Source organism: Rhinatrema bivittatum, chromosome 16, assembly GCF_901001135.1.
Source record: "Rhinatrema bivittatum chromosome 16, aRhiBiv1.1, whole genome shotgun sequence".
NCBI lineage: Eukaryota > Metazoa > Chordata > Amphibia > Gymnophiona > Rhinatrematidae > Rhinatrema > Rhinatrema bivittatum.
This window is the reverse complement of record NC_042630.1, coordinates 39,142,534-39,166,171: the sequence shown is the minus strand read 5'-3', so window position 1 is coordinate 39,166,171 and position 23,638 is coordinate 39,142,534. Positions and strand designations below refer to the sequence as shown.

Sequence of the window (23,638 nt, the reverse complement as noted above, 5' to 3'; positions counted from 1 at the left end):
GGGAGTTTCCTGTAGCCTCCTTCTGGCATTTGGCATGTCTGTGCAAATCAGATCCCCAGGCAGTCCTGATCTGTAAGCCCTTGGCTAGCTTTGATCATGGGATGAGTTATAAATCTAGTCTTGCCTACGAGTGGGTGGAGACTGCAGGCGTTTGCGATGTGATCCACTGCCTGCCGTAGATGACCAAGATCACACTTTGGACCGTCTTTGAGTTTCCTTTTGTAGGAGAAGGCGAGCGCAAAGGTCGGCGATGTTCTAAAGCGATTTATGGAGCACCGACTCTTTCTTGGGAGGTTGGAGCCACGTGGTTCTCTTTGTAGGATCCTCGGTGAGGGGGACGCCTCTGCCCGGACCTCACTCACGCTCTCCCTTAATGCGAGTGATAAAAAGCCTCACGGATGTCTGCGTCCCAAACGCAGGATTCAGCACGTTTTGTAGACCATGAAGCTCATTTTCCAAACCATTGACTGTTCCTTTTCAAATTCCCCTTTCAGGGTTTTTTTTTCCCCTCTAAGTCTTGGCATGTCTGCTCGGTTACAAAGGTTGGGATCTGCTGCGAGGATCTGCATTTTCCCCCCCATCTCATCCTCGGCAATGTCGCCAGTGAAGATACCGCAAAGAATCAGTCTTAGTAGGGAGCCCTGGAGCACCGCACTGGCCACGCGGCCTTCACCAGAACGCCCTCATCTACCTCCCAGTTCTCAGCTTTCAGGCCTGCTCTCGTGCCATCCAGCCAGCGTTCTGGTCTCCTGTAGTGGAGCTGGCGTTGAAAGCCTTGCTGAGGTCCAGAGAAGGCAACGCCTACCGTGCCTTGCCCCATCCGTCACCTAGGTCGCCTCCGTTGAGACCCCCCCATTTAGGTCTGTGTGAGGGGATCTTCTCGTTGTGAGCCCCTGCCATCCTGCTTCAGTGGGCTGCACCATCTTTTTAGCTGCCCGCCTCCCCCCCCCGTCAGCGCTCCTCCAGTCCCTCGGTACCTCCCCCCTCCCCCATTTCCTAGGCAAACTGAGCTGCGAAAGTGGGGCAAATGCTTCATCTTTCTCTTCTTGGTTTCCATCTCTGAGCCCTTCATTTGCCACCTCTTCTCATGCCCCCTGTAGCTTTTCCTGCATCTTCTCACCTACCCCTCACTCCCTCTCCCCTCCCCTTCCATCCCATTTCATGGTTGCTTGAGTCCCATCCTCTCCATCTCCTCCTCCTCCTCCTCCTCTCTACTTCCTCTTCATCTCTCACCCCTACAATGCCTCCTTCCCCTTCACCAATCCTTCCCCTCTTCCCTGGGCACCCCTCAGCCTCCCTCAGTTTCCATTCCAGTAAAGGGGGTTTCCAACCCCCCTCCTGCTCGCTGCGTCCTGTCTTGCACGCAGGGCTCCGAGGACCGTGAGGAACATCCCTGGAGGGGCTGGAGACACTGATGATTGGTCTCTGTTGGATGTCGTCCACCTTTTTCTCTTCTCCTTTGTACGTGTCCTTTCCTCTGCCATGCCATCCCTCCAGCCCCCTCTTCTAACGTGGCAGCTCCTCGCCCCAGCTCTGAGGAGGGTCTCCTCCGGCCTTGGCTCCAGCTTCTTAGCCCCGGTCAAAGCGGCAGTGCCACGGTGGTGGCCTCCCAGTCCCTGGGCACGGTTTCTCGGCCCTGGAGGCATCCTCCACATTTCAGATACCTGCTTGACCTCGCGCCAGGGCCGGATTTAGGTCCTGGCGCGAGGCCTAGGCCTAGGGCTCCAAATTCTGAAGGCACCCAAAACCCAGGATCTGTGCCTCGCTGTGGGGAACCCCCCCCCCCAGGTCCCTCTCTCCACACCATCCCCCGGTCTCCGGCAGGCTCCGAGTGCTCTGCCTGTGGGCGCTATAATCTTAAATCTTGCCTTGTCTGTCGCCTGGGATTTTTCCAGCCCTGTAGACAGGATAAAGCAGGCTTCAGAGCCTTTAGTGGGGAAGGGGGTGTCTGGTTTTGGCAGGGGGCCTGCAGTGGTGCACAAGAAAGGTCCCAAGCACAGGGTTGCTGGCTGCACTGACAGTTGGGGGGGGGGGGGGAGTTGATAGGCGAGAGAGAAGGTGGGAAATGGCTCCTTCTGACAGAGCAGGGGTGAAGCTCATTCATTGAGCCTGCAGGGAGACTGAGGTTGCTTGTGCAGTGTGCGCAGTGTGTGCAGTGTGTGCAGTGTGTGTGTGTCTGTGTGTGTGTGTGTGCGTGTGTGTGTCTGTGCGTGAAACTTGTACTGCTGCCGCCTGTGCCTCAGATGTATTTCTTTGTGCTTGTTTTCATTAAATTTCGTTGCCCGTTCATGTAAAATAATTATATCTTCCGTACAGATTGCAAGTTGTTTACAGTGCGACAATTAGGTGTTTATCTGCAAACCAGCTATCTTGTACAAATTCCTGTGTGCCTGTAGCCTCTTGGGGGTCTGTCTCCTCCCCCCCCCCCTTGCTGTAACACTAGAGGGGTTCCCCCATGCCAGGGCTCTACTCCCCTCTTACCCCCTACCCTGTAGCACTAGGATCCTGTGTGGGTAAGAGGGGAAGGCTGCAGGTGAACGAGGGGGAGGGGTTCTGCGACGGGAAGAGACATCCTTGTCTCTCTCTGACCCAGGCGTTTGGATGCGAGGAGCAGTACAGGGCACAGTGCAACCTCGCCCTAACACAAAGAAACCTTTCATACCAAGGGGGCGGGAGGAAGGTCCGGTTACTGTACGGGGAGGCCTGCCTTATTCTGGCATCTACCTTTTATTGTTCTGTTGCTCTATGGCCTCATTGGCCCCCTCAGCTGAGAACTGGGCCAGGCCCTGCCTCCCCCTGCCGGACACCTAGAAGGGGAGTCTATGGGAGCAGCCGGCTTTTATTATGCCAAGGGTAAATCGTGCAGGGACCATCCCCTGGGTGGCGAGATGGCTCTCAGGGTGTGGCTCCTGTGGCAGGTGCACCTGCCTGGTAACCCTACACCAGGGCTGCGGTCACCCCCGCCTGCTCCTCTCAGGGCCGCTCCTTCTGAGCACATCTCCAGCAGCTTTCCGCAGGTGCTGCCCTCAGAGTTTCACACAGATCTGTTCTGGGGTTTTTTTGTGACTTTTTTAAAATTCGGGTCAATCTAGTGTACCTTATTGCTATTGGGATCCTGATCTCCTGAGTCTTACCCGCACCTTGGTCCTGCCCTGCAGGACTCCACAATCCCATCCCTGTGCGGCGCCGTACGGATACCCGTACAGGAGATGGTCCCTGCCCCGTGGAGCTTACACTCCAGTCAAGACAGACAAGAGTCTGTGCAATGTGCATTTAATGTAGAGAAGTACTTAAGGATTTGAATACGGCCAGAGAGGGAGCATGACCCAGGGACTGAGGAAGTCTCTTCCAGTCCTAGGGCACTGCAGGGTGGGGGGTGGAGGAGATGGGCACAGATAAGAGCAACTCGCCCAGTGAATGGAGTTCATGAGGAAGGGTATGGGGGGTGGGGGGGAGAGAAGAGAGGAGAGGTCATGAGAAGTTGCAGAGTGAATGCCTTTCCAGGCAGGGAAGCGGACGGATGGGGAGGGGATTACACGGTCCTGGCCACCCTGAAGGAGGAGAGGTCCTGCAGCTGAATTGTGAATAGATTGCAGCGGGGGAGCAAGTGGCAGTAATCTAAGTGAGAGGCGATTAAGAGAGTGCAGGAGCGTTTTGGTGGCTCGGAAAGGAAGGGACAGATTTTAGGAAGAATAGACCCACTGTAGCAGTGCTTTGGATGTGCATAGAGAAGGAGAGAGAGGCCTCGAAGATGACCCCCAGGGTTACGGGATGAGAGCGCCAGCACAGAGACAGGGGAGAGGGGAAGCGAGGTGGAAGGGGGTGAGGGTGGGAAGTCCCATCTTGTCTGTGTTAACCCTAAGGTGCTGGCAGGACACCCGGGCAGCGATGTCAGACAAGCAGGCTGAGATTTTGGACTGGATTTGTGATGAGATTTCTGGGGTAGAGAGGTACACCTGGGAGCCATCGGCAGAAAAGTGGCACTGAAAGCCATGGGAAGAGATCAGAGCACGGAGGGAAGAAGTGGAAATAGAGAAGAGGATCCAGGACAGAGCCGAGACGTAGACCGACCGACAGAGGGATAACCGTGGCGGAATAACCTCCAGAGGGTACAGGAATAGTACGATGGGAGAAGCACTTAACCTCCCATGTACTATTCCAGCACTGAGACCCTCACATTCAGCTCTCTGCACCTCAGTCCTGCAGCTCCCCCTGCTAGTCCAGCACTGAGACCTAGGCACACAGCTGGGCCAGTGCACTTAAGCTTTTCTGAAAAACATTAAAGGCAAAAAAATCTCCACCAGTCATTTTTATTTGCGATACCCCTGGCTTATGTAAAGACTAATCTGTATATTATGTCATTGGATAATTAAATGTGTATTATGTCATTGGTTAGTGAAGGGTGGAGGGATACATTGTGATGTCATTGGTTAGTGAAGAGTGGAGGGATACATTGTGATGTCATTGGTTAGTGAAGGGTGGAAGGATGCATTGTGATGTCATTGGTTAGTGAAGGGTGGAAGGATGCTTTGTGATGTCATTGGTTAGTGAAGGGTGGAAGGATGCTTTGTGATGTCATTGGTTAGTGAAGGGTGGAAGGATGCTTTGTGATGTCATTGGTTAGTGAAGGGTGGAGGGATGCTTTGTGATGTCATTGGTTAGTGAAGGTGGAAGGATGCTTTGTGATGTCATTGGTTAGTGAAGGGTGGAAGGATGCATTGTGATGTCATTGGTTAGTGAAGAGTGGAAGGATACATTGTGAAGTCACTGGGCAGGGGAGGGATGCGCATGACATCTCTGGTTCGTGAAGGGCGGAGGGATACATGTAACGCCCCCGGTCAATGAAGGGCGGAGGGATATGTGTGCTGTCTCTGATCCCCGAAGGATGGAGGAGTATGTATAATGTCAGGCATCATGCATAGACAGAGGCTGGTGCTCTCATGTTGAGTTGAGGAGATACAGTCTTAGGTTCAGTTCATCTTTAAGCACTTTGGAAGTCAAATAAATTGCACATGAGAGGTCCGGCCTCCTGGCAGCACTGCATGCTGACATGGTGGAGACCTGGCTGCAGCTCCCCTGGGCTTCCTCCTCCCTGGGCCGGTGGGGGGGATGGAGACAGGGAGAGGCGAGTGGGGTCGCAGGAGGCCCAGTTTAGTTACTTCCAGCCTTGTGCTTCCCATCCCCCTTTCCTCTGCCTGGAAAATAATTCAGAAAGAAGTGCCGGTTGCCATGGCAGCAGTGTCTGTATTTTCAGGGAGGAGGGGGAGGGGAGGGTTCCTGCCAGTGCACTTCCAAAGGGGAGGATGGGCTTTGGATGGAGGGTGAGGAGTGGTGGTGGTGAGGGCTCTGATTGGATCCCGCTTGGATTTAAATCCCATTGCCGTGGTTACCAGGTGGGCCAGGAAGGAGGGGGGACGAGAGGCGCATTTTTCAAATGGACAAAGCTATTGTGGGAGGGTTCTTGGCTGTGTGAGGGTTTGAAGCTGGCGAGATGTTTCAGGCCTTAGGAGGGGGACCCCTGTGCTACACAACCCCCACTCCCCCTTACCTCCCACAACCCCTACAGTGGTGTCCTCCCTCACACCAGGGCCAAAAAACTCAAAAGCAAGCCAGCAGGGCAGAGAGAGGTTGCCTCCGTTGCAGTGCCTGGCATTCTCTGTTTCTGCGTGGCCGGGCCAGCGCCCTCCAGACTTTTAAAGAGCTAAGTGTTTTATTTAATAAATAACTGAGTGCATTGTATTGAAAAACAAAAAAAACCACAAAAAAAAAAAAAAAAAAAAACCCAACAAAAAAGTAGCCAGAAGCTAGAAATAAGCTAGGAGCAGTATATACCAAAGTAAAAAAGTTGAATATTTCAGCTCAGTTACTCACCTTGGAAAGGTGTTGAGGTAGTGTGATTAGGTTTGAATAGGGAACAACATTTGTTAATCAAGGGAGCTGTGAGTCACTCAGGCTGACTAACTAAAGTTAGACTGTTTGTAATTCCCAACCCTCCCACCCCTTGCCCACCCACCCCAAGCTCATCCCTTAATTTATAGGCAGGTGCCACTTGCACAAAAAAAAAAACCCAAAAAAAAAAAAAAAACCCCATCAACAAAAACTTTATTGAGAATTCGATCAGACCCCAGTAGGCCACTACCAGACATATAGTGAATTCACTAATACATTTAAAGGAACTTAGACACATTCCTAATCCCATAGCAACCTAAAACTTAACTAGGAACTGATCAAAATTGAGATGAAGGCAGCAGTCCAGCAGCAAGAGGGGGGCTTCCCAGTCTTTTGCATCGAGTGTCACATGTATGATTTTTTACCCACCGGTGAGAAGTTGTACATGTGCACGCGATGCAAAGAGCTCCTGGCTCTCAGAGAACGAGTCCGATCTCTGGAGGCTAGAGTGGCAGACCTGGAGGAGCTGAGGGAGACAGAGAGGTATATAGATGAGACCTTCAGGGACATAGTAGTCCAGTCCCAACTTCAGACTGGCAGCCCTGGTGCTGCCTTGGAGGAAGAAGGTCTCATAATGGGAGAGCACCAACCAGATGTAGCAGGAAAGGATCCTGTAGCAAGGACCTGCTCTCTAGGTGATGCATTGTCCTTTCGCACTGAGGATATCTCCCCAAGGCCTACTGCCCAGGAGGGAAGGGTTAGGTCGGCCGTCATAGTTGGTGATTCGATTATTAGGAATATAGATAGCTGGGTGGCTGGTGGGCGTGAGGATCGCCTGGTAACATGCCTACCTGGTGCGAAGGTGGCGGACCTCACGCGTCACCTAGATAGGATTTTAGACAGTGCTGGGGAGGAGCCGGCTGTCGTGGTACACGTGGGCACCAACGACATAGGAAAATGTGGGAGGGAGGTTCTGGAAGCCAAATTTAGGCTCTTAGGTAGAAAGATTAAATCCAGAACCTCCAGGGTAGCATTCTCTGAAATGCTCCCTGTTCCACGCGCAGGTCACCAGAGGCAGGCAGAGCTCCGGAGTCTCAATGCGTGGATGAGACGATGGTGCAAGGAAGAGGGATTCAGTTTTGTTAGGAACTGGGGAACCTTTTGGGGAAGGGGGAGTCTCTTCCGAAGGGATGGGCTCCACCTTAACCAGGATGGAACCAGACTGCTGGCGCTAACCCTTAAAAAGGAGATAGAGCAGCTTTTAAACTAGAACAAAGGGGAAAGCCGACAGTCGCTCAGCAGCGCATGGTTCGGAGAGATGTATCTTTAAAGGATACTAATGATGCACTAGAATTAGGGCATCCCGACAGTGAGGTTCCAATAATTAGAAAAGTAGTCCAAATGCCTGTAACTAAAAACTCACCTGAGCTAAAAAATTCTAACTTATCCCTATCAATTAAAAAGCAGAATAAAAATACAATCAAAAAACAAACTTTGAAATGTTTGTATGCTAATGCCAGAAGTCTAAGAAGTAAGATGGGAGAATTAGAATGTATAGCAGTAAATGATGACATAGACTTAATTGGCATCTCAGAGACATGGTGGAAAGAGGATAACCAATGGGACAGTGCTATACCGGGGTACAAATTATATCGCAATGACAGAGAGGAGCAGTCGGGAGGAGGTGTGGCGCTTTATGTCCGGGATGGCATAGAGTCCAACAGGATAAACATCCTGCATGAGACTAAATACAAAATTGAATCTTTATGGGTAGAAATCCCTTGTGTATCAGGGAAGACTACAGTGATAGGGGTATACTACCGTCCACCTGGTCAAGATGGTGAGATGGACAGTGAAATGCTAAGAGAAATTAGGGAAGCCAACCAAATTGGTAGTGCAGTAATAATGGGAGACTTCAATTACCCCAATATAGACTGGGTAAATGTATCATCGGGTCACGCTAGAGAGATAACGTTCCTGGATGGAATAAATGATAGCTTTATGGAGCAAATGGTTCAGGAACCGACGAGAGAGGGAGCAATTTTAGATCTAATTCTCAGTGGAGCACAGGACTTGGTGAGAGAGGTAACGGTGGTGGGGCCGCTTGGCAATAGTGATCATAAAATGATCAGATTTGATTTAATGACTGGAAAAGGAACAGTGTGCAAATCCAAAGCTCTCGTGCTAAACTTTCAAAAGGGAAACTTTGATAAAATGAGAAAAATTGTTAGAAAAAAACTGAAAGGAGCAGCTACAAAAGTAAAAATGTCCAAGAGGCGTGGTCATTGTTAAAAAATACCATTCTAGAAGCACAGTCCAGATGTATTCCACACATTAAGAAAGGTGGAAAGAAGGCAAAACGATTACCGGCATGGTTAAAAGGGGAGGTGAAAGAAGCTATTTTAGCCAAAAGATCTTCATTCAAAAATTGGAAGAAGGATCCAACAGAAGAAAATAGGATAAAGCATAAACATTGGCAAGTTAAATGTAGACATTGATAAGACAGGCTAAGAGAGAATTTGAAAAGAAGTTGGCTGTAGAGGCAAAAACTCACAGTAAAAACTTTTTAAATATATCCGAAGCAGAAAGCCTGTGAGGGAGTCAGTTGGACCTTTAGATGATCGAGGGGTTAAAGGGGCACTTAGAGAAGATAAGGCCATCGCGGAAAGATTAAACGATTTCTTTGCTTCGGTGTTTACTGAAGAGGATGTTGGGGAGGTACCCGTAATGGAGAAGGTTTTCATGGGTAATGATTCAGATGGACTGAATCAAATCACGGTGAACCTAGAAGATGTGGTAGGCCTGATTGACAAACTGAAGAGTAGTAAATCACCTGGACCGGATGGTATACACCCCAGAGTTCTGAAGGAACTAAAAAATGAAATTTCAGACCTATTAGTAAAAATTTGTAACTTATCATTAAAATCATCCATTGTACCTGAAGACTGGAGGATAGCAAATGTAACCCCAATATTTAAAAAGGGCTCCAGGGGCGATCCGGGAAACTACAGACCGGTTAGCCTGACTTCAGTGCCAGGAAAAATAGTGGAAAGTGTTCTAAACATCAAAATCACAGAACATATAGAAAGACATGGTTTAATGGAACAAAGTCAGCATGGCTTTACCCAGGGCAAGTCTTGCCTCACAAATCTGCTTCACTTTTTTGAAGGAGTTAATAAACATGTGGATAAAGGTGAACCGGTAGATATAGTATACTTGGATTTTCAGAAGGCGTTTGACAAAGTTCCTCATGAGAGGCTTCTAGGAAAAGTAAAAAGTCATGGGATAGGTGGCGATGTCCTTTCGTGGATTGCAAACTGGCTAAAAGACAGGAAACAGAGAGTAGGATTAAATGGGCAATTTTCTCAGTGGAAGGGAGTGGACAGTGGAGTGCCTCAGGGATCTGTATTGGGACCCTTACTGTTCAATATATTTATAAATGATCTGGAAAGAAATACGACGAGTGAGATAATCAAATTTGCAGATGACACAAAATTGTGCAGAGTAGTTAAATCACAAGCAGATTGTGATAAATTGCAGGAAGACCTTGTGAGACTGGAAAATTGGGCATCCAAATGGCAGATGAAATTTAATGTGGAAAAGTGCAAGGTGATGCATATAGGGAAAAATAACCCATGCTATAATTACACGATGTTGGGTTCCATATTAGGTGCTACAACCCAAGAAAGAGATCTAGGTGTCATAGTGGATAACACATTGAAATCGTCGGTTCAGTGTGCTGCGGCAGTCAAAAAAGCAAACAGAATGTTGGGAATTATTAGAAAAGGAATGATGAATAAAACGGAAAATGTCATAATGCCTCTGTATCGCTCCATGGTGAGACCGCACCTTGAATACTGTGTACAATTCTGGTCGCCGCATCTCAAAAAAGATATAATTGCGATGGAGAAGGTACAGAGAAGGGCTACCAAAATGATAAGGGGAATGGAACAACTCCCCTATGAGGAAAGACTAAAGAGATTAGGACTTTTCAGCTTGGAGAAGAGACGACTGAGGGGGGATATGATAGAGGTGTTTAAAATCATGAGAGGTCTAGAACGGGTAGATGTGAATCGGTTATTTACTCTTTCAGATAGTAGAAGGACTAGGGGACACTCCATGAAGTTAGCATGGGGCACATTTAAAACTAATCGGAGAAAGTTCTTTTTACTCAACGCACAATTAAACTCTGGAATTTGTTGCCAGAGAATGTGGTTCGTGCAGGTAGTATAGCTGTGTTTAAAAAAGGATTGGATAAGTTCTTGGAGGAGAAGTCCATTACCTGCTATTAGGTTCACTTAGAGAATAGCCACTGCCATTAGCAATGGTTACATGGAATAGACTTAGTTTTTGGGTACTTGCCAGGTTCTTATGGCCTGGATTGGCCACTGTTGGAAACAGGATGCTGGGCTTGATGGACCCTTGGTCTGACCCAGTATGGCATTTTCTTATGTTCTTATGTTCTCTGATACGGGCAAGGATAGGCCCACGAACCAGGCATGGGCGAGGCATTTTCATTGGACTGGCCACGCTGGGAAGGCTTTGCGGTGTGCCAGCAGTACCCGCTGGGGGGGTGGGGGGTCGACGAACCTGCCGAGAAGCATTGCTCCTTTCATGGCCCCCCCCCCCCCCCCCCTCGTGGAAGCCACCTTGACCCCTGAGAGTGGAGTTGCTAATTTCAGGACCTCGTTCGCTCAGTCTGCGCGCTTGCGTTTCCAGCCCCTTGTCCTGGAGGGCCCCCGGCTCCTTGGCCAGCAGGAGGCACGCCCGGAGCGGGCAGGGTGCCGGGCGAGAGCGGGCTTAACCCGACCCGTCGGAAACGTGCTTCTGATTTTGGACGGCTTGGTCAGGTGTCGGGCGCGCGTGTGGCGGCCTCCCGTGGGAGTGGGTGCAGTAGAGTTGGTGGTCGCAGGTGCGCTGTACGCAGTAAGCAGTCATTGGTCCGAGTCTGGCTTGCAGAAGGCAGCCGAAGCGGCTGCTGCTAGCCACAGCCCTGCACTGTGACCCCCTTCTCCACGCTTACATGTAAAACTTAACATTTTATAGCAGTCCTGGGGGTGCACGGCACTGTGCGACGGTGTTAGGTGTTCAGGTATTTATTTATTTATTTTGTGGTTTTCTATGCCGGCATTCGCGAGAGGTATCACATCGTGCCGGTTTACAATTAACAAAGGGGGTGTCAAATACAATAAGAATATTAACAGGTGCGAACGAAAAACGTTGCAGTTACAATAAAACAGGGAAATACACAACTGGGATCAGTGAAGAGTCGATAGGAGATTAACAGCAAGAACAAATTTACAAATTTATGGAATTTACTAGTTAAAGGAGTTTCGCAATAAGGTCCCTGCCCCAAGAGCTTACAGTGGGTACCGGAGGCAACAGGAGAGGAAAGGACTTGCCGAAGGTCACGAGGAGCGGTGGGATTTGAACGCTCCTAGCCCATCCGTCGGTACTGATGCCCGCAGGGCTCTGGACTGGGGAAGGCCGCATTCTCCGGGTTTTTCCTCGGAGACAGGGCGCCAGCTCTCGTGCGGGGTTTTTTCTCCGTGGACTGAGGCGCTCGCTGGGATCCGTCGAGTTAGGGGTTTCGGGGGGGGGGGGGGGCAGCAGGTAGGATAAAGCCGTGTCTAGCCTGGAGAGCCTGTGGCAGGGAGCAGGTCGGGTAAGCTCCGGCCACTCCTACTTATTGCATAAGTAATGTGGGGGGTTCTTTTCATAACAAAAGCCGCTTTTCAAAATTTAAAAAAAAATGCCCATCGCTACCTGCCCCTTCCCCCTCCCTCTCCCTTGTGGCATTTGCTATGCTGTCTTCAGTTGCTCCACCCCTCCCAGCACCCTTTCTCCCCCTCCCCCTCCTCCTTCCTTGTTTTCCCATGAGAGAGAGAGACAGACAGAGGTCAGAACAGACGCCCTGCCTGTGGGAAACCCATTTTTCCTCTCCGCTGGGTTCTCTCTGGCCGGGGGGGTTTGAAAACAACGCGCGCACACACAGCGCGGTGCAGCCTCTGCCTCCGTCTATCCATCTGTCACTTAAGCTTCTCCTTAGCCTGATTCTCCTGCAGCTCCCCGGGCAGCAGCTGCCATGGTGGATGGGGGGGAGGGCATGGAGGATCACCTTGGTAGAGAGGACTGTGAGGGGACAGGGCAACCCACCGGTTGGAATAAATGGCCGAGGCTGGGGCCGGCTGGGTGGCAGCATTCGCAGCCCCCTGGGGCAAGGCAGCCGTCGTTTTAAGGGGGTGCAGCTGGCGGAGCGGGATTTGGCACCCACGATAGGAGGAGAGGGCTGGCGCACGGCTCCTGGCCTCAGGGCCCTCGCTGCCGGTGACCTGTCTAGAAATAGCGGGGGAGGCTGGGCCAGTTAAAAACAAATTTATAAATAAACACATACGGGCCGATACAGTCCAGTGCGCTCCAATGGAGTGCACTGTTAGCCGGCATTTGGACACGCACTTTCGACGCACTAGCTTTACCCCTTATTCAGTAAGGGGTAATAGTGCGTCCAAAACGCGCGTCCAACCCCCCCGAACCTAATAGCGCCCGCAACATGCAAATGCATGTTGCGGGCGCTATTAGTTATTCCCACGTGATTCAGTAAGTAAAATGTTGCAGCCAAGCCGCACATTTTACTTTCAGAAATTAATGCCTGCCCAAAGGTAGGCGCTAATTTCTCCGGGCACCGGGAAAGTGCACAGAAAAGCAGTAGAAACTGCTTTTCTGGGCACCCTCCGACGTAATATCATGGCGATATTAAGTCGGAGGTCCCGAAAGTTTAAAAAAGTAAAAAAAAAAAAAAAATAGGCCCGCGGCTCGCAGGTTGAAAACCGGATGCTCAATTTTGCCGGTTTCCGAGCCCGTGGCTGTCAGCGGGCTCGAGAACCGACGCTGGCAAAATTGAGCGGCGGCTGTCAAACCCGCTGACAGCCGCCGCTCCTGTCCGAAAAGAGGCGCTAGGGACGCGCTAGGGACACTAGCGCTAGGGACGCTTCGTTCACTAGCGCTTGTGAACGAAGGCCGTTGGTGCCGGTTCCGACTGAACTGCAGGGAAAAAAGGAGAGCGGAGGAAAACTGCCGAGGCAAAAACTATTTTTTGAATTAACCAACCAAGGTTCAAATCCAGCTTCTGTAACTGGTGCTCGCTGTGACCTGGGGCAGGCCGCCTCATTTCCCCCATTGCCTCGGGTGGGGAGCTAGGGGACGGGGCAAAAGTCGTCCGGCTACCTCTAGGGCTACCTCGGGAGCGGTTGGGATGGGCCGGGCCCGGGGCCGATGCGACCTGGGCCCCCCCCCGCGCGTGTGGCAGACGGCCGTTCTCCCGGCCTAGTCCCGTCTTATTCTCCTTTGAAGCGGCCTGGCCCCCGACGGCTCGCCGAGCGCCAGCGCCGATGAGGGGAGCCAGAGGAGCGTCCATGGGCCGCCTTCCCAGAAAGCCTCTTTGTGTTGCTTTGAAACGCCGGTTGCTAAGCAGTGGCTACGGTTGCCGAGGACGGCGATGTTTCCTTACTGAAAAAAAAAAAGTCTTGGCTGAATGAATGGATGAGGAGGAGGAGAGAGGATTATGGGAAGAATGTATAGGGCGCGTCGTTTTTTTAACTTCATTTGATTTCGCTTTTGTAGTTGCTTTCTAATCTTCCACCAGCTCTGGCCTTGAGGTTTGGGAGTTGTGGCGCTTCGCCGTGGGGCAGGCCCCGATGCAACAGAAGCGACGAAAACCACCCCAGTTTCCTCTCACAGGGAACACCGCAGGTTTTCAAAACCCCCCCCCCCCCCCAAATAATCCGTAACCCACCATGTCCGAGGTGTCCCGACTAAAAGCCATGGGCCGTCCCTTGAAGCTTATGTTCTTTGGGAACTGACAGTGTTTCCCAGTCTTTCAGGCATCTTGCACCAAAACTTCCAGTTATGTTCGGTAGGGAAATCCCAAAATTTGGTGCTTGTTCTCTGGGTGAGGGGCTCTCCTTCTTCTCGAGGTCTCCCAACCTGGTTTCCGCGCTCCTCCCGCATTCCCGGCGCTGGTGGGGGTGGTGTGGAGTCCTTTTTTTTTTTTTTTTTTGTTTTGTTTTGTTTTTGGGAGAGCGAGAAAGACAGAGGAGAAATAACCATGGTAAAACTGAGAGATAGCTGAAAGACCTTTTCCATTTCTGCTTAGACTTATATATCCCCTTCCTTCCGTTTAAAAAAGGGAACCCAAGGGAGCGATCAAGCACCCGTACAGGTCCTTGGTGAGGCCTCACCCTCAGTACTGCGTTCAGTACTGGAGCCCGTATCTCAAAAGGAGACAGGGATAGGATGGAGGCTGTCAACAGAAGGGCGACCAAAATGGTGTGGGGGTCTGTTATCGGAAGACTTCATGAGGAGAGGCTGAAGGATCTGAATATGTACAGCCTGGAGGAGAGGAGGTGCAGGGGAGACAGGGTACAGACCTTCAGATACCTGAAAGGAATCGATGATGCACAAAAATCAAATCTTTTCCGCTGGAAAGGAAGCTGTAAAACTAGGGGTCACAAAATGAAACTCCAAGGAGAAAGACTCAGGGAGTTTTTCTTCATGGGGGGGGGGGGGGTGGATGCCTGGAATGCCCTCCTGGAAGAGGCGGTGAAGATGAGAGAACGGTTGCAGAATGCAAAAGGGCCTGGGAGAAACGCGGAGGGTCCCTGCTGGCTAGAGAATGGCGATGAAGAAGTGGGGATAACTTTTCTATTACACCGTGGGGTAGCCTGCACGGAGCAGCAATTGCTACTGCACCCCCTCCCCCCCCCCCCCCCCTTGCTGGGCAGACTGGTCACTCTCTAGGTCACTGTGTTACTGTGTTTGCAGTTTAGAAAACAAGGTACTAAGAACATAACATAAGGTTTGCCTTGCTGAGTCAGGCCGAGGGTCCATCAAGCCCAGTGTCCTGTTTCCAACAGAGGCCAAACCAGGTCACAAGCACCTGGCAGGATCCCAAAAGGTCCATCGATTCCATGCTGCCTATCCCAGGGATAAGAAGTGGAATTCCCCAGCTCCACCTTTTAAATGGTTTATGGTCTTTTCCTCCAGGAACTTGTCCGAAACATTTTTTTTTTTAAATGTAGCTAAATATTAACTTTTATTGCTACAGTATTTATATATTTTATGTTCACACCTTTTCAGCGGTAGGTTAAGGCAAGTTACATTCAGGAGCAGTAGGTATTTCCCAAGGGTTCATGATCTGAGTTTGTACCTCAGGCAATGGAGGGTGATGTGACCTGCCCAAGATCACAAGGAGAGGTGGTGGGATTTAATCCCTAGTGCTCTGGGTCCTAGTCTGCTGCTTTAACCATAACACTACTCCTCCACTTCATGAGCTGTGTGCTGCTGGGGGCAGTGGTGAGAGTGCCACAGGGTGCTGAGTGCTCTGCAGTTGTGAGAGTGCTGCTCGCAGTTGAGCGCGTGCTGAAGAGTTTTGCAGGGCAGTGGTGAGAGCACTGCAGAGTGCTGAGTGCTCTGCAGTGTGGTGAGAGTGTTGCAGTGTGGTGAGAACACTGCAGGGTGCTGAGTGTGCTGCAGTGTGGTGAGGGTGTTGCAGTGAGGTGAGAGTGCTGCAGGGTGCTGAGTGCTCTGCAGGGTGCTGAGTGTGTTGCAGTGAGGTGAGAGTGCTGCAGGGTGCTGAGTGCTCTGCAATGTGGTGAGAGTGTTGCAGTGAGGTGAGAGTGCTGCAGGGTGCTGAGTGCTCTGCAGTGTGGTGAGAGTGTTGCAGTGTGGCGAGAGCACTGCTGAGTGGCTGCAGGGCAGTAGTGAGAGTGCTGCAGGGTGCTGAGTGCTCTGCAGTGTGGTGAGAGTGCTGCAGGGTTCTGAGTGCTTTGCAGTGTGGTGAGAGTGTTGCAATGTAGCAAGAGTGCTGCAGGGTGCTGAGTGCTCTGCAGTGTGGTGAGAGTGCTGCAGGGTGCTGAGTGTTCTGCAATGTGGTGAGAGTGTTGCAGTGAGGTGAGAGTGCTGCAGGGTGCTGAGTGCTCTGCAATGTGGTGAGAGTGTTGCAGTGAGGTGAGAGTGCTGCAGGGTGCTGAGTGCTCTGCAGCGTGGTGAGTGTGTTGCAGTGAGGTGAGAGTGCTGCAGGGTGCTGAGTGCTCTGCAGCGTGGTGAGTGTGTTGCAGTGAGGTGAGAGTGCTGCAGGGTGCTGAGTGCTCTGCAGTGTGGTGAGTGTGTTGCAGTGTGGTGAGAGTGCTGCAGGGTACTGAGTGCTCTGCAGCGTGGTGAGAGTGTTGCAGTGAGGTGAGAGTGCTGCAGGGTGCTGAGTGCTCTGCAGCGTGGTGAGGGTGTTGCAGTAAGGTGAGAGTGCTGCAGGGTGCTGAGTGCTCTGCAGCGTGGCGAGGGTGTTGCAGTGAGGTGAGAGTGCTGCAGGGTGCTGAGTGCTCTGCAGCATAGTGAGGGTGTTGCAGTGAGGTGAGAGCTGCAGGGTGCTGAGTGCTCTGCAGCGTGGTGAGGGTGTTGCAGTGAGGTGAGAGTGCTGCAGGGTGCTGAGTGCTCTGCAGTGTGGTGAGAGTGTTGCAGTGAGGTGAGAGTGTTGCAGGGTGCTGAATGCTCTGCAGCGTGGTGAGGGCGCTGCTGGGGACTGCACAAGTGCTCTCCGTTTCTCAGGATGCCAGTGACTGGCCTCACCCTGCAGGGACCAACCCTGGGTTTTAATGAATTGAAATTTGGCTAATGTTATTGTAAGCGGATTAAAGAGACTGCAATAACACCGGGGTCATTAAGCAGATTGTTTGTTTCTTTCCTGAGCCCTTTCACCCCTCCCCCCATTAAAAAAAAAAGAAAGACCCAGCACTAGCATTTATGGCTGTCACCATATTCAGCGCTCTCCCTGCCCTCCTATCCTCTCTCTCCCCTCCCATTGCCCCTGCTTTCCTCCGGCTCCTCCCTCCTGTCGTCCTCCCACTCCTCCCAACTTTTTCCCCTCCACTCCCACAGCTTCCCTCCTCTCCCCCCCCCCCCCCTTTCAGTTTTTTTTCCTGAATTGACATCGCACCCATTGGGACTTCGAAAACGTGATCTGGATTCACCTTCACTGTCCAGTGCGTGTCCTGCCTGCAGCCCCTATAGAATGCATAGGGACCAGCAGCCTTCGGGCTGTTACGTCCTCTGCTAACACCCTGCGTGCAGTGCATGGGGACAGTCGGCCGTCACCTGTGCATCCTCCCCTGCCGCATGCGCAGAGAGAGGGCCCGGCCGGGCACGACGACACGCGGTGCTACCCCCCCCCATAGGATAAAGAGGGGCGGCCGGCTCTAGCACGGGGGGGGGGGGTCCCCCGCACGCCAGGAGCCCTTCCCGCCGGCCGCCCGAGGGACGGGAGTCGCGGGGAATGTGGAAGCGAGGTCCTCGCCCCCAAAATGAGGATTTTTTTTTACTTTTGCGATGAAATGGAAATTGGCAGCGTCCAGGGGGGGACGGTGAAGGTCACTTGGGAAGGTTAGAAATATTTACGCAGCACTGCCCTTTGCCTGTTTTGGAGTGGGGGGTTGTTTACTGTTCGATTTTATTTTGGGGTAAGGAACAGAAACTGCTGCACATTTTGGTTTCTTTTTCCCCCTTCTCTCCCCCTGTTGCATATTCCTTCCCTTCCCTCTGGCTCTCCCTCTGCCTCAATCTTGCTGTTTCCTCTTTCTCTCTCCTGCTTGCTCTGCCGCATCCCTTCTTTTGTATCTCTCCGCCCCTCACTTGCCCTGACAGACAGGAAAAGAATTGATGTGGCAGTAAATGCTCCCCCCTGAGTGACCTTTTGGGCCTGTGGCTTTATCTCCCCTCCTATTGTTTCACCCCTGCTTCCCAGCCTCTCCCTAAGGAGGGGAGGCGAGGGGAGAGTGGCCAGTGACAGCTCAGGCCTAGTTCATGGTAGCTCAGGGCCCAAATGGGTCAGAGGGTGTGGTGGGCCTGGGGCAGAGGTGAGATTAGGGAGTTTTCACACCGGGGGTGGGGGGGGAGAGGAGTGGGTTTATGTAGAGGGGTTTCGGGATGACCCGCACCTTTTGTATGGGCCCAGGCTGCGCCCGCGTCGGGTGCTGCGCCGTCCTCCCTGGTGAGGCCCTTCCTGTTTCTGTGAGAGGCCTGTGCCGGGGATCGCCGGGGCTGGATGGGCAGGACTCAGAAAAAAAAATGGAAAAACCTTCCTTCCCCACACACAACTTGACTTGGGCCCACGTCTCTTACCCGAGCTCCCTGGGCACGGGAACTGGTCCGCCCCCCGTTGGCGTGGGCTGCGCTAAGGCCTTCGGTTTCTTCCTTGTTTCTTTTCCTTGGGTCCAGTGAATGTGTCAGCCCCCCCTGTCAGAACTCCTCGGTTGGCAGCGGCGGTCCAGGGAGTCTCTGGAGCTGGAGGCGGTCGCCCTGCAGGTCTCTGCTGTGGAGTCCTGCGCCCTGTTTTCCCTCCCAGAGAAGGGGGGGGCGCCTTTGTTTGTTTATTTACATTTGTATTGTGCCTACTTCCACTGGAACCCAGGGCCGTGTACAGCACACAAAATATTCTGGCGTTTGTCAGTTCAGTTACCCCCACTGCAGGCAGTAACTGGATCAGTGACGGGGCTGGGCCTTGTACCATGCATAGGGACTGATTTTTTTTTTTGCTCTCTCCCTGCAGGCCGTACGCGGATCGAGGAAGGCGCCTCCCTCCGCATAGACGCCCTGCGCTCGGAGGACCAGGGCTGGTACGAGTGTCGGGTGTTCTTCCTGGATCGGCACCACGTGGACAGGGAGTTCCAAAACGGGACCTGGATTCACCTCACCGTCAACTGTACGTCCCTCTGCTCGTACTCCCTACAAAATGATGCATGGGGTGAACAAGCCGTCAACTGTCCATCCTCTGCTGTCACCCTCAATCACTGCCTCTCCCTGTGTATTCTAGAAATTGTACATCTTCTGCTAGCGTCCCCTATAGAATACATAGGGAGAGTCAGCCTTCAGCTGTATTCCAGCCGGCCATCAAATGTATATCCTCTGCTAGCACCCCCTACAGAATACAATCGGCCATCTGCAGTATATCCTTTCCTGCTGTCTACTATAGAATAGATAGGGTCAACCAGTCATCAACTGTATGCTGCGCTGGCATCCTGTATGGAAAGCATAGGGACAACCAGCAGTCAACCGTACGCTCTGCACTGGTACACGAAACATAGGGACAAGCGACTGTGAACCCTATGGTCTGCACTAGCATCCCTACAGAATGCATAGGGAGAACATGTATGTTCTGTGCTGTCTCCCCCGTGCAATACGTAGGGATAAGGCCCCTTCAGCTGTATCAACCCCTCCTAGAAGGGGAAGGGCAAAGCACCTCGTGCACAGCAGTAAGAAGACCCTGAGCAGGTCCATGACAAGGGGTTTGCAAGAGGGGTGACGACCCCCGGGGGACGCCACACCGCCCTCTTGAGTCCATCTCCAAATCTGTCAGCACACAAGCCCGGAAGGGGGAAAGAGGGCGCCGAAGGCATCCCTTGCCTGGGATGCCAATTTGTGTCCAATGACCGCCCTGCCTCCTACGTGCCCGACGCGATCGCGGTTCAGCCCTATCCCTGATCTGAGAGGTGCCGACTGCCTGGCTCGATGACCTTCGCCCCCGCTGGAGCATGTGCCATTCCTTCAGGGCTGGGCTAGAACAGGCCCAGACCAGGGTCCTATCCATCTGATGCCTTTTTTTTTGTGTTCCTCAAAGTCCCTTTCAGGTGGCTTTGCTTCTGCCTGATACAAAGAAGTTGCCAGGAGGACACTGTCCGAGTGAGAAGCTTTTTCTCCCTTCCTTCTGAAGCCAGGGGCCTGAGTACCTTGCATGCCCTGCGCCAGCCATCCCCTCTCGTAGATTACGACGGGCTCTGCCCGGCTTCTCCTCCTGTTGCAATGCTGTAGGCTCCCTGTCCACCTCCGGCTTTTCGCCTTGCTTCGCCTCAGCTGGCGATCCTTCTCCGCTCGCGCCGGGATTTCTCGAATGCCGTCGCTGGCTGCGTTTCCACCGAGGCCCGTTTCATGCATCCACCACCCTTTCCCGTGAAGAAACTATTTTTTTGTAAAAGCCGAGGCCTGTGGGCTGGTGGCGTTTTGCATTTATTTATTTTTGTAATAAAGGGCGAGCGTTATCTTTATCATTGTTGTTACAGGCCAGGGCGTGATGGCTCTGAAGAGGGGAGGAGGCACGGGAGGAGGAAGCAGGGGATGTCATAACCTCAGGTTGGAAAAAAGAGGACAAGAGCTGGGGAAAATTTGGCTGCCTGCGAATTTGAAAAAAGCCAGGGCTGGCTCTCCTGTCTCTTTTACCCTCCTCCTCCTCCTGATGAGATGTCAGAAACGGAATTGCCAGGGCAACGCACCCCAGAGGTGGCTGTGCCAGGGGGTTTCCAATGCAAGGTCGCGGAGGAAGCTGGGGCCTTTGCGTTGGTCTCAGCTGGACCCCTCCCCCGCTCCCCATCCCGAGGGCTTCCTGGTGACAGATGGGGGCCGGGGGTCTCTCTGCACTGTGACAGATCAAAGGCGCAGATGAAAGGGGAAACCCAAGGCCCCCTCCCCCTCTGCTAATTGAATCAGATATGGAGTTCAGATTACCCTGCCCTCTGACCTGCCCCAAGCCCCCCTCCCCCACCCCCACCCCCCAGGCTGCCTTATATCCTCTCCTTTCAGGGCCGGGCGGAGGCTGCAGGTAATGGCCGGGCCGCAGCTCCCCTACCCGTTTACCACCGGTATAACCGGTTCAGTTTCGGTTCTCTTTCTTGCACGCCGCAAACTCCAACTAGCGGGGGTGCAGTCCATGAAGCCACGTTCCGCTTAGCGAACGCACAGAGCGGGTACCGTCTCCCAGTAAACAGCCCAGACTTGGCTGAGGCCTTCTCCGCTCCTGCGGCTGAAGACCGTGCCAGGGGATTGAGAAGCAGAAGCTTAACTTCAGAAGCCGGGATCTCAGCTGGTGCCCGAAAGGGAGAGGCCCCCCCCCCCCCCCCCCAGGGCCAGACGAAGTCCTTTTTGGCGATCGCATTGCACGAGCAAAGCGCTTCGTATCCACTTCAGGGCGGCCGCAACCATCCCGGAGGGCCGCGCGTGAGGCTTGCTGGTGGGTTAAGCCTCAGAACTGGTGGTACCGGTGCAGGCGAGTCCAACAAATGCGGCCGCCGTGTCGCTCCCCTTGGAGACGTGGAAATAAAAGGTCACAGACATCTTGGGGGCGAGGATTTTATTATTTTTTTAATTGGACTAACTCGGTACATGCGTGACCGCTTTTAGAGTACCAGGTGCCCTTCATTCGGTCAGTCCAGGGCGTGTGACTCCTGGAAGCTCATGACAAAATGCATTGCATTAGTCTGATAGGAATAGATCGCCGTCCTTACAGAGTATGTACTGAGCCTTACTTCTGCTAGAAATGAAGAAAAGGAGGAGGCAGGTCTCCTTTAATGCTGCATGCACTCATTTCAGCCTGGAGGAGAAGGCAGGTGTCCTTTAATGCTGCACACACATACTCCAGCCTGGAGGAGAAAGGCAGGTCTCCCTTAATGCTGCACACACTGACTCCAGCGTGGAGGAGAAAGTCAGGTCTCCCATAACACTGCTCACACTGACACCAGCCTGGAGGAGAAAGGCAGGTCTCCCTTAATGCTGCACACACTGACTCCAGCTGGAGGAGAAAGGCAGGTCTCTCTTAATGCTGCTCACACTGACTCCAGCTGGAGGAGAAAGGCAGGTCTCCTTTAATGCTGCTCACACTGACTCCAGCCTGGAGGAGAAAGGCAGGTCTCTCTTAATGCTGCTCACACTGACTCCAGCCTGGAGGAGAAAGGCAGGTCTCTCTTAATGCTGCTCACACTGACTCCAGCCTGGAGGAGAAAGGCAGGTCTCCCTTAATGCTATTCACACTGGCTCCAGCCTGGAGGAGAAAGGCAGGTCTCCCTTAAGTTGGCCCTACGCAGGGTCACAAAGCTTCTTTCCTATTTCTTTTCCCCTGTAGGTTTTGCTCCTCTATTTTCCACATTTGCTGGAGTGTCACATTCCCTTACACATTACAGTAATCAGGCCACAGGGAGGAGCCAGGGGATGAAGAGACCGATCCCATCCCTAACGCATGGACAGAAGAAGCTCCTGTGGTTTGTGACTGGAGCCCCAATCCCGCGATCTCTTGGAGCAACGAGTGCTCTCTCACTGCCTGTCTGTCTCCTCCTGCCCAGCCCAGGGATTAAAGAAGAAAGCGGAGGGTCGAGGCAGGTCAGCTCAGCTGTGCCGCCCCATTTGTAAAGACAATCCATCCTGCTGGTAACCAAACTCCCAGCCGTCCCTTATTACTCGTAAAAAGTCTGAAGGTTACAGCCCTTTCCCAGTTTAGGAACACAGACAGCGTGTATGCCAGTCACAGCACCGGCAGGGGTCCCTGTCTCTGTGCGAGGGACCCTCACTGTGCATCTGTCAGGAGCCTCGCCTGCCAGGGATGAGGTGGATGTACGTTCTGAGGTTTTGGTTCAAACCGGTTTCAAAATTATTCAGAAATCGAGTCAGGATTCCAAAGCATCTAATCCAAGCTGGATCTGGAGGCAAGATATAGACTTTTACAAAACCACAGCTTTCCACTGACTGTGACTTTAGAGCGAGTCACTTTATCTCCCTGTGCCTCCGCTCTAATCCCTGCTCTGCCACTGTGACCTTGGAGCGTGTCACTTTATTTTCCTGTGCCTTAGCTCTAATCTCAGCTGGGCCACTGACTGCGTGATCTCAGAGTGCGTCACTTTATCTCCCTGTGTCTCAGCTCTAATCCCGGCTCTGCCACTGACTGTGTGATCTCATAGTGCTTCACTTTATCTCCTTGTGTCTCAGCTCTAATCCCTGCTCTGCCACTGACTGTGTTCTCAGAGTGCTTCACTTTATCTCCCTGTGTCTCAGCTCTAATCCCTGCTCTGCCACTTACTGTGATCTCAGAGTGCTTCACTTTATCTCCTTGTGTCTCAGCTCTAATCCCTGCTCTGCCACTGACTGTGTTCTCAGAGTGCTTCACTTTATCTCCCTGTGCCTCAGCTCTAATCCCTGCTCTGCCACTGACTGTGTGATCTCAGAGTGCTTCACTTTATCTCCTTGTGTCTCAGCTCTAATCCCTGCTCTGCCACTGACTGTGTTCTCAGAGTGCTTCACTTTATCTCCCTGTGCCTCAGCTCTAATCCCTGCTCTGCCACTGACTGTGTGATCTCAGAGTGCGTCACTTTATCTCCTTGAGGCTCAGCTCTAATCCCGGCTCTGCCACTGACTGTGTGATCTCAGAGTGCGTCACTTTATCTCCCTGTGCCTCAGCTGTAATCCCGGCTCTGCCACTGACTGTGATCTCAGAGTGCTTCACTTTATCTCCTTGTGTTTCAGCTCTAATCCCTGCTCTGCCACTGACTGTGTGATCTCAGAGTGCGTCACTTTATCTCCTTGAGGCTCAGCTCTAATCCCGGCTCTGCCACTGACTGTGCGACCTTGGAGCGAGTCACTTTATCTCCCTGTACCTTAGTTCTGATCCCAGCTCTGCCACTGACTGTGGGTGACCTCAGAGTGCATCAGCTTATCTCCCTGGGCCTCAGCTCTATTCCTAGCCCCGTCACTGATTCTGGCTGACCTTAGGGCAGTTCCCTGTATGTACCCGGATCAGTCCAGATGGAGACAGAGAAAGTTTTGTAAGCACTGCCTCTTAACCCAGTGTGCCACCTGCATCTCCTCAGTATTTCTCTTTTCTGTGTGTGCAGCTGTACCCTGTGTACAGGTGTAAAGTGTGTGCATGGATAATCTTTCAGCAACTAGT

The 23,638-nt window shown here is 52.4% G+C and overlaps 1 protein-coding gene across 6 annotated transcripts in view; it reads left to right on the top strand.

Annotated features, from left to right (window-relative positions):
* The window catches only part of IGSF9 (immunoglobulin superfamily member 9), a 100,360-nt gene that overhangs the window by 13,415 nt on the left and 63,307 nt on the right, over nucleotides 1-23,638 (top strand). For 5 of the 6 annotated variants that reach the window (XM_029580346.1, XM_029580340.1, XM_029580345.1 and 2 more), the window contains exon 4: nucleotides 18,485-18,637. In XM_029580346.1, the coding sequence (XP_029436206.1) occupies nucleotides 18,485-18,637 (153 nt within the window). Of the gene's footprint in view, nucleotides 1-17,002; nucleotides 17,320-18,484; nucleotides 18,638-23,638 lie in introns of those variants that run through there. The other variant, XM_029580347.1, reaches the window with a different exon arrangement.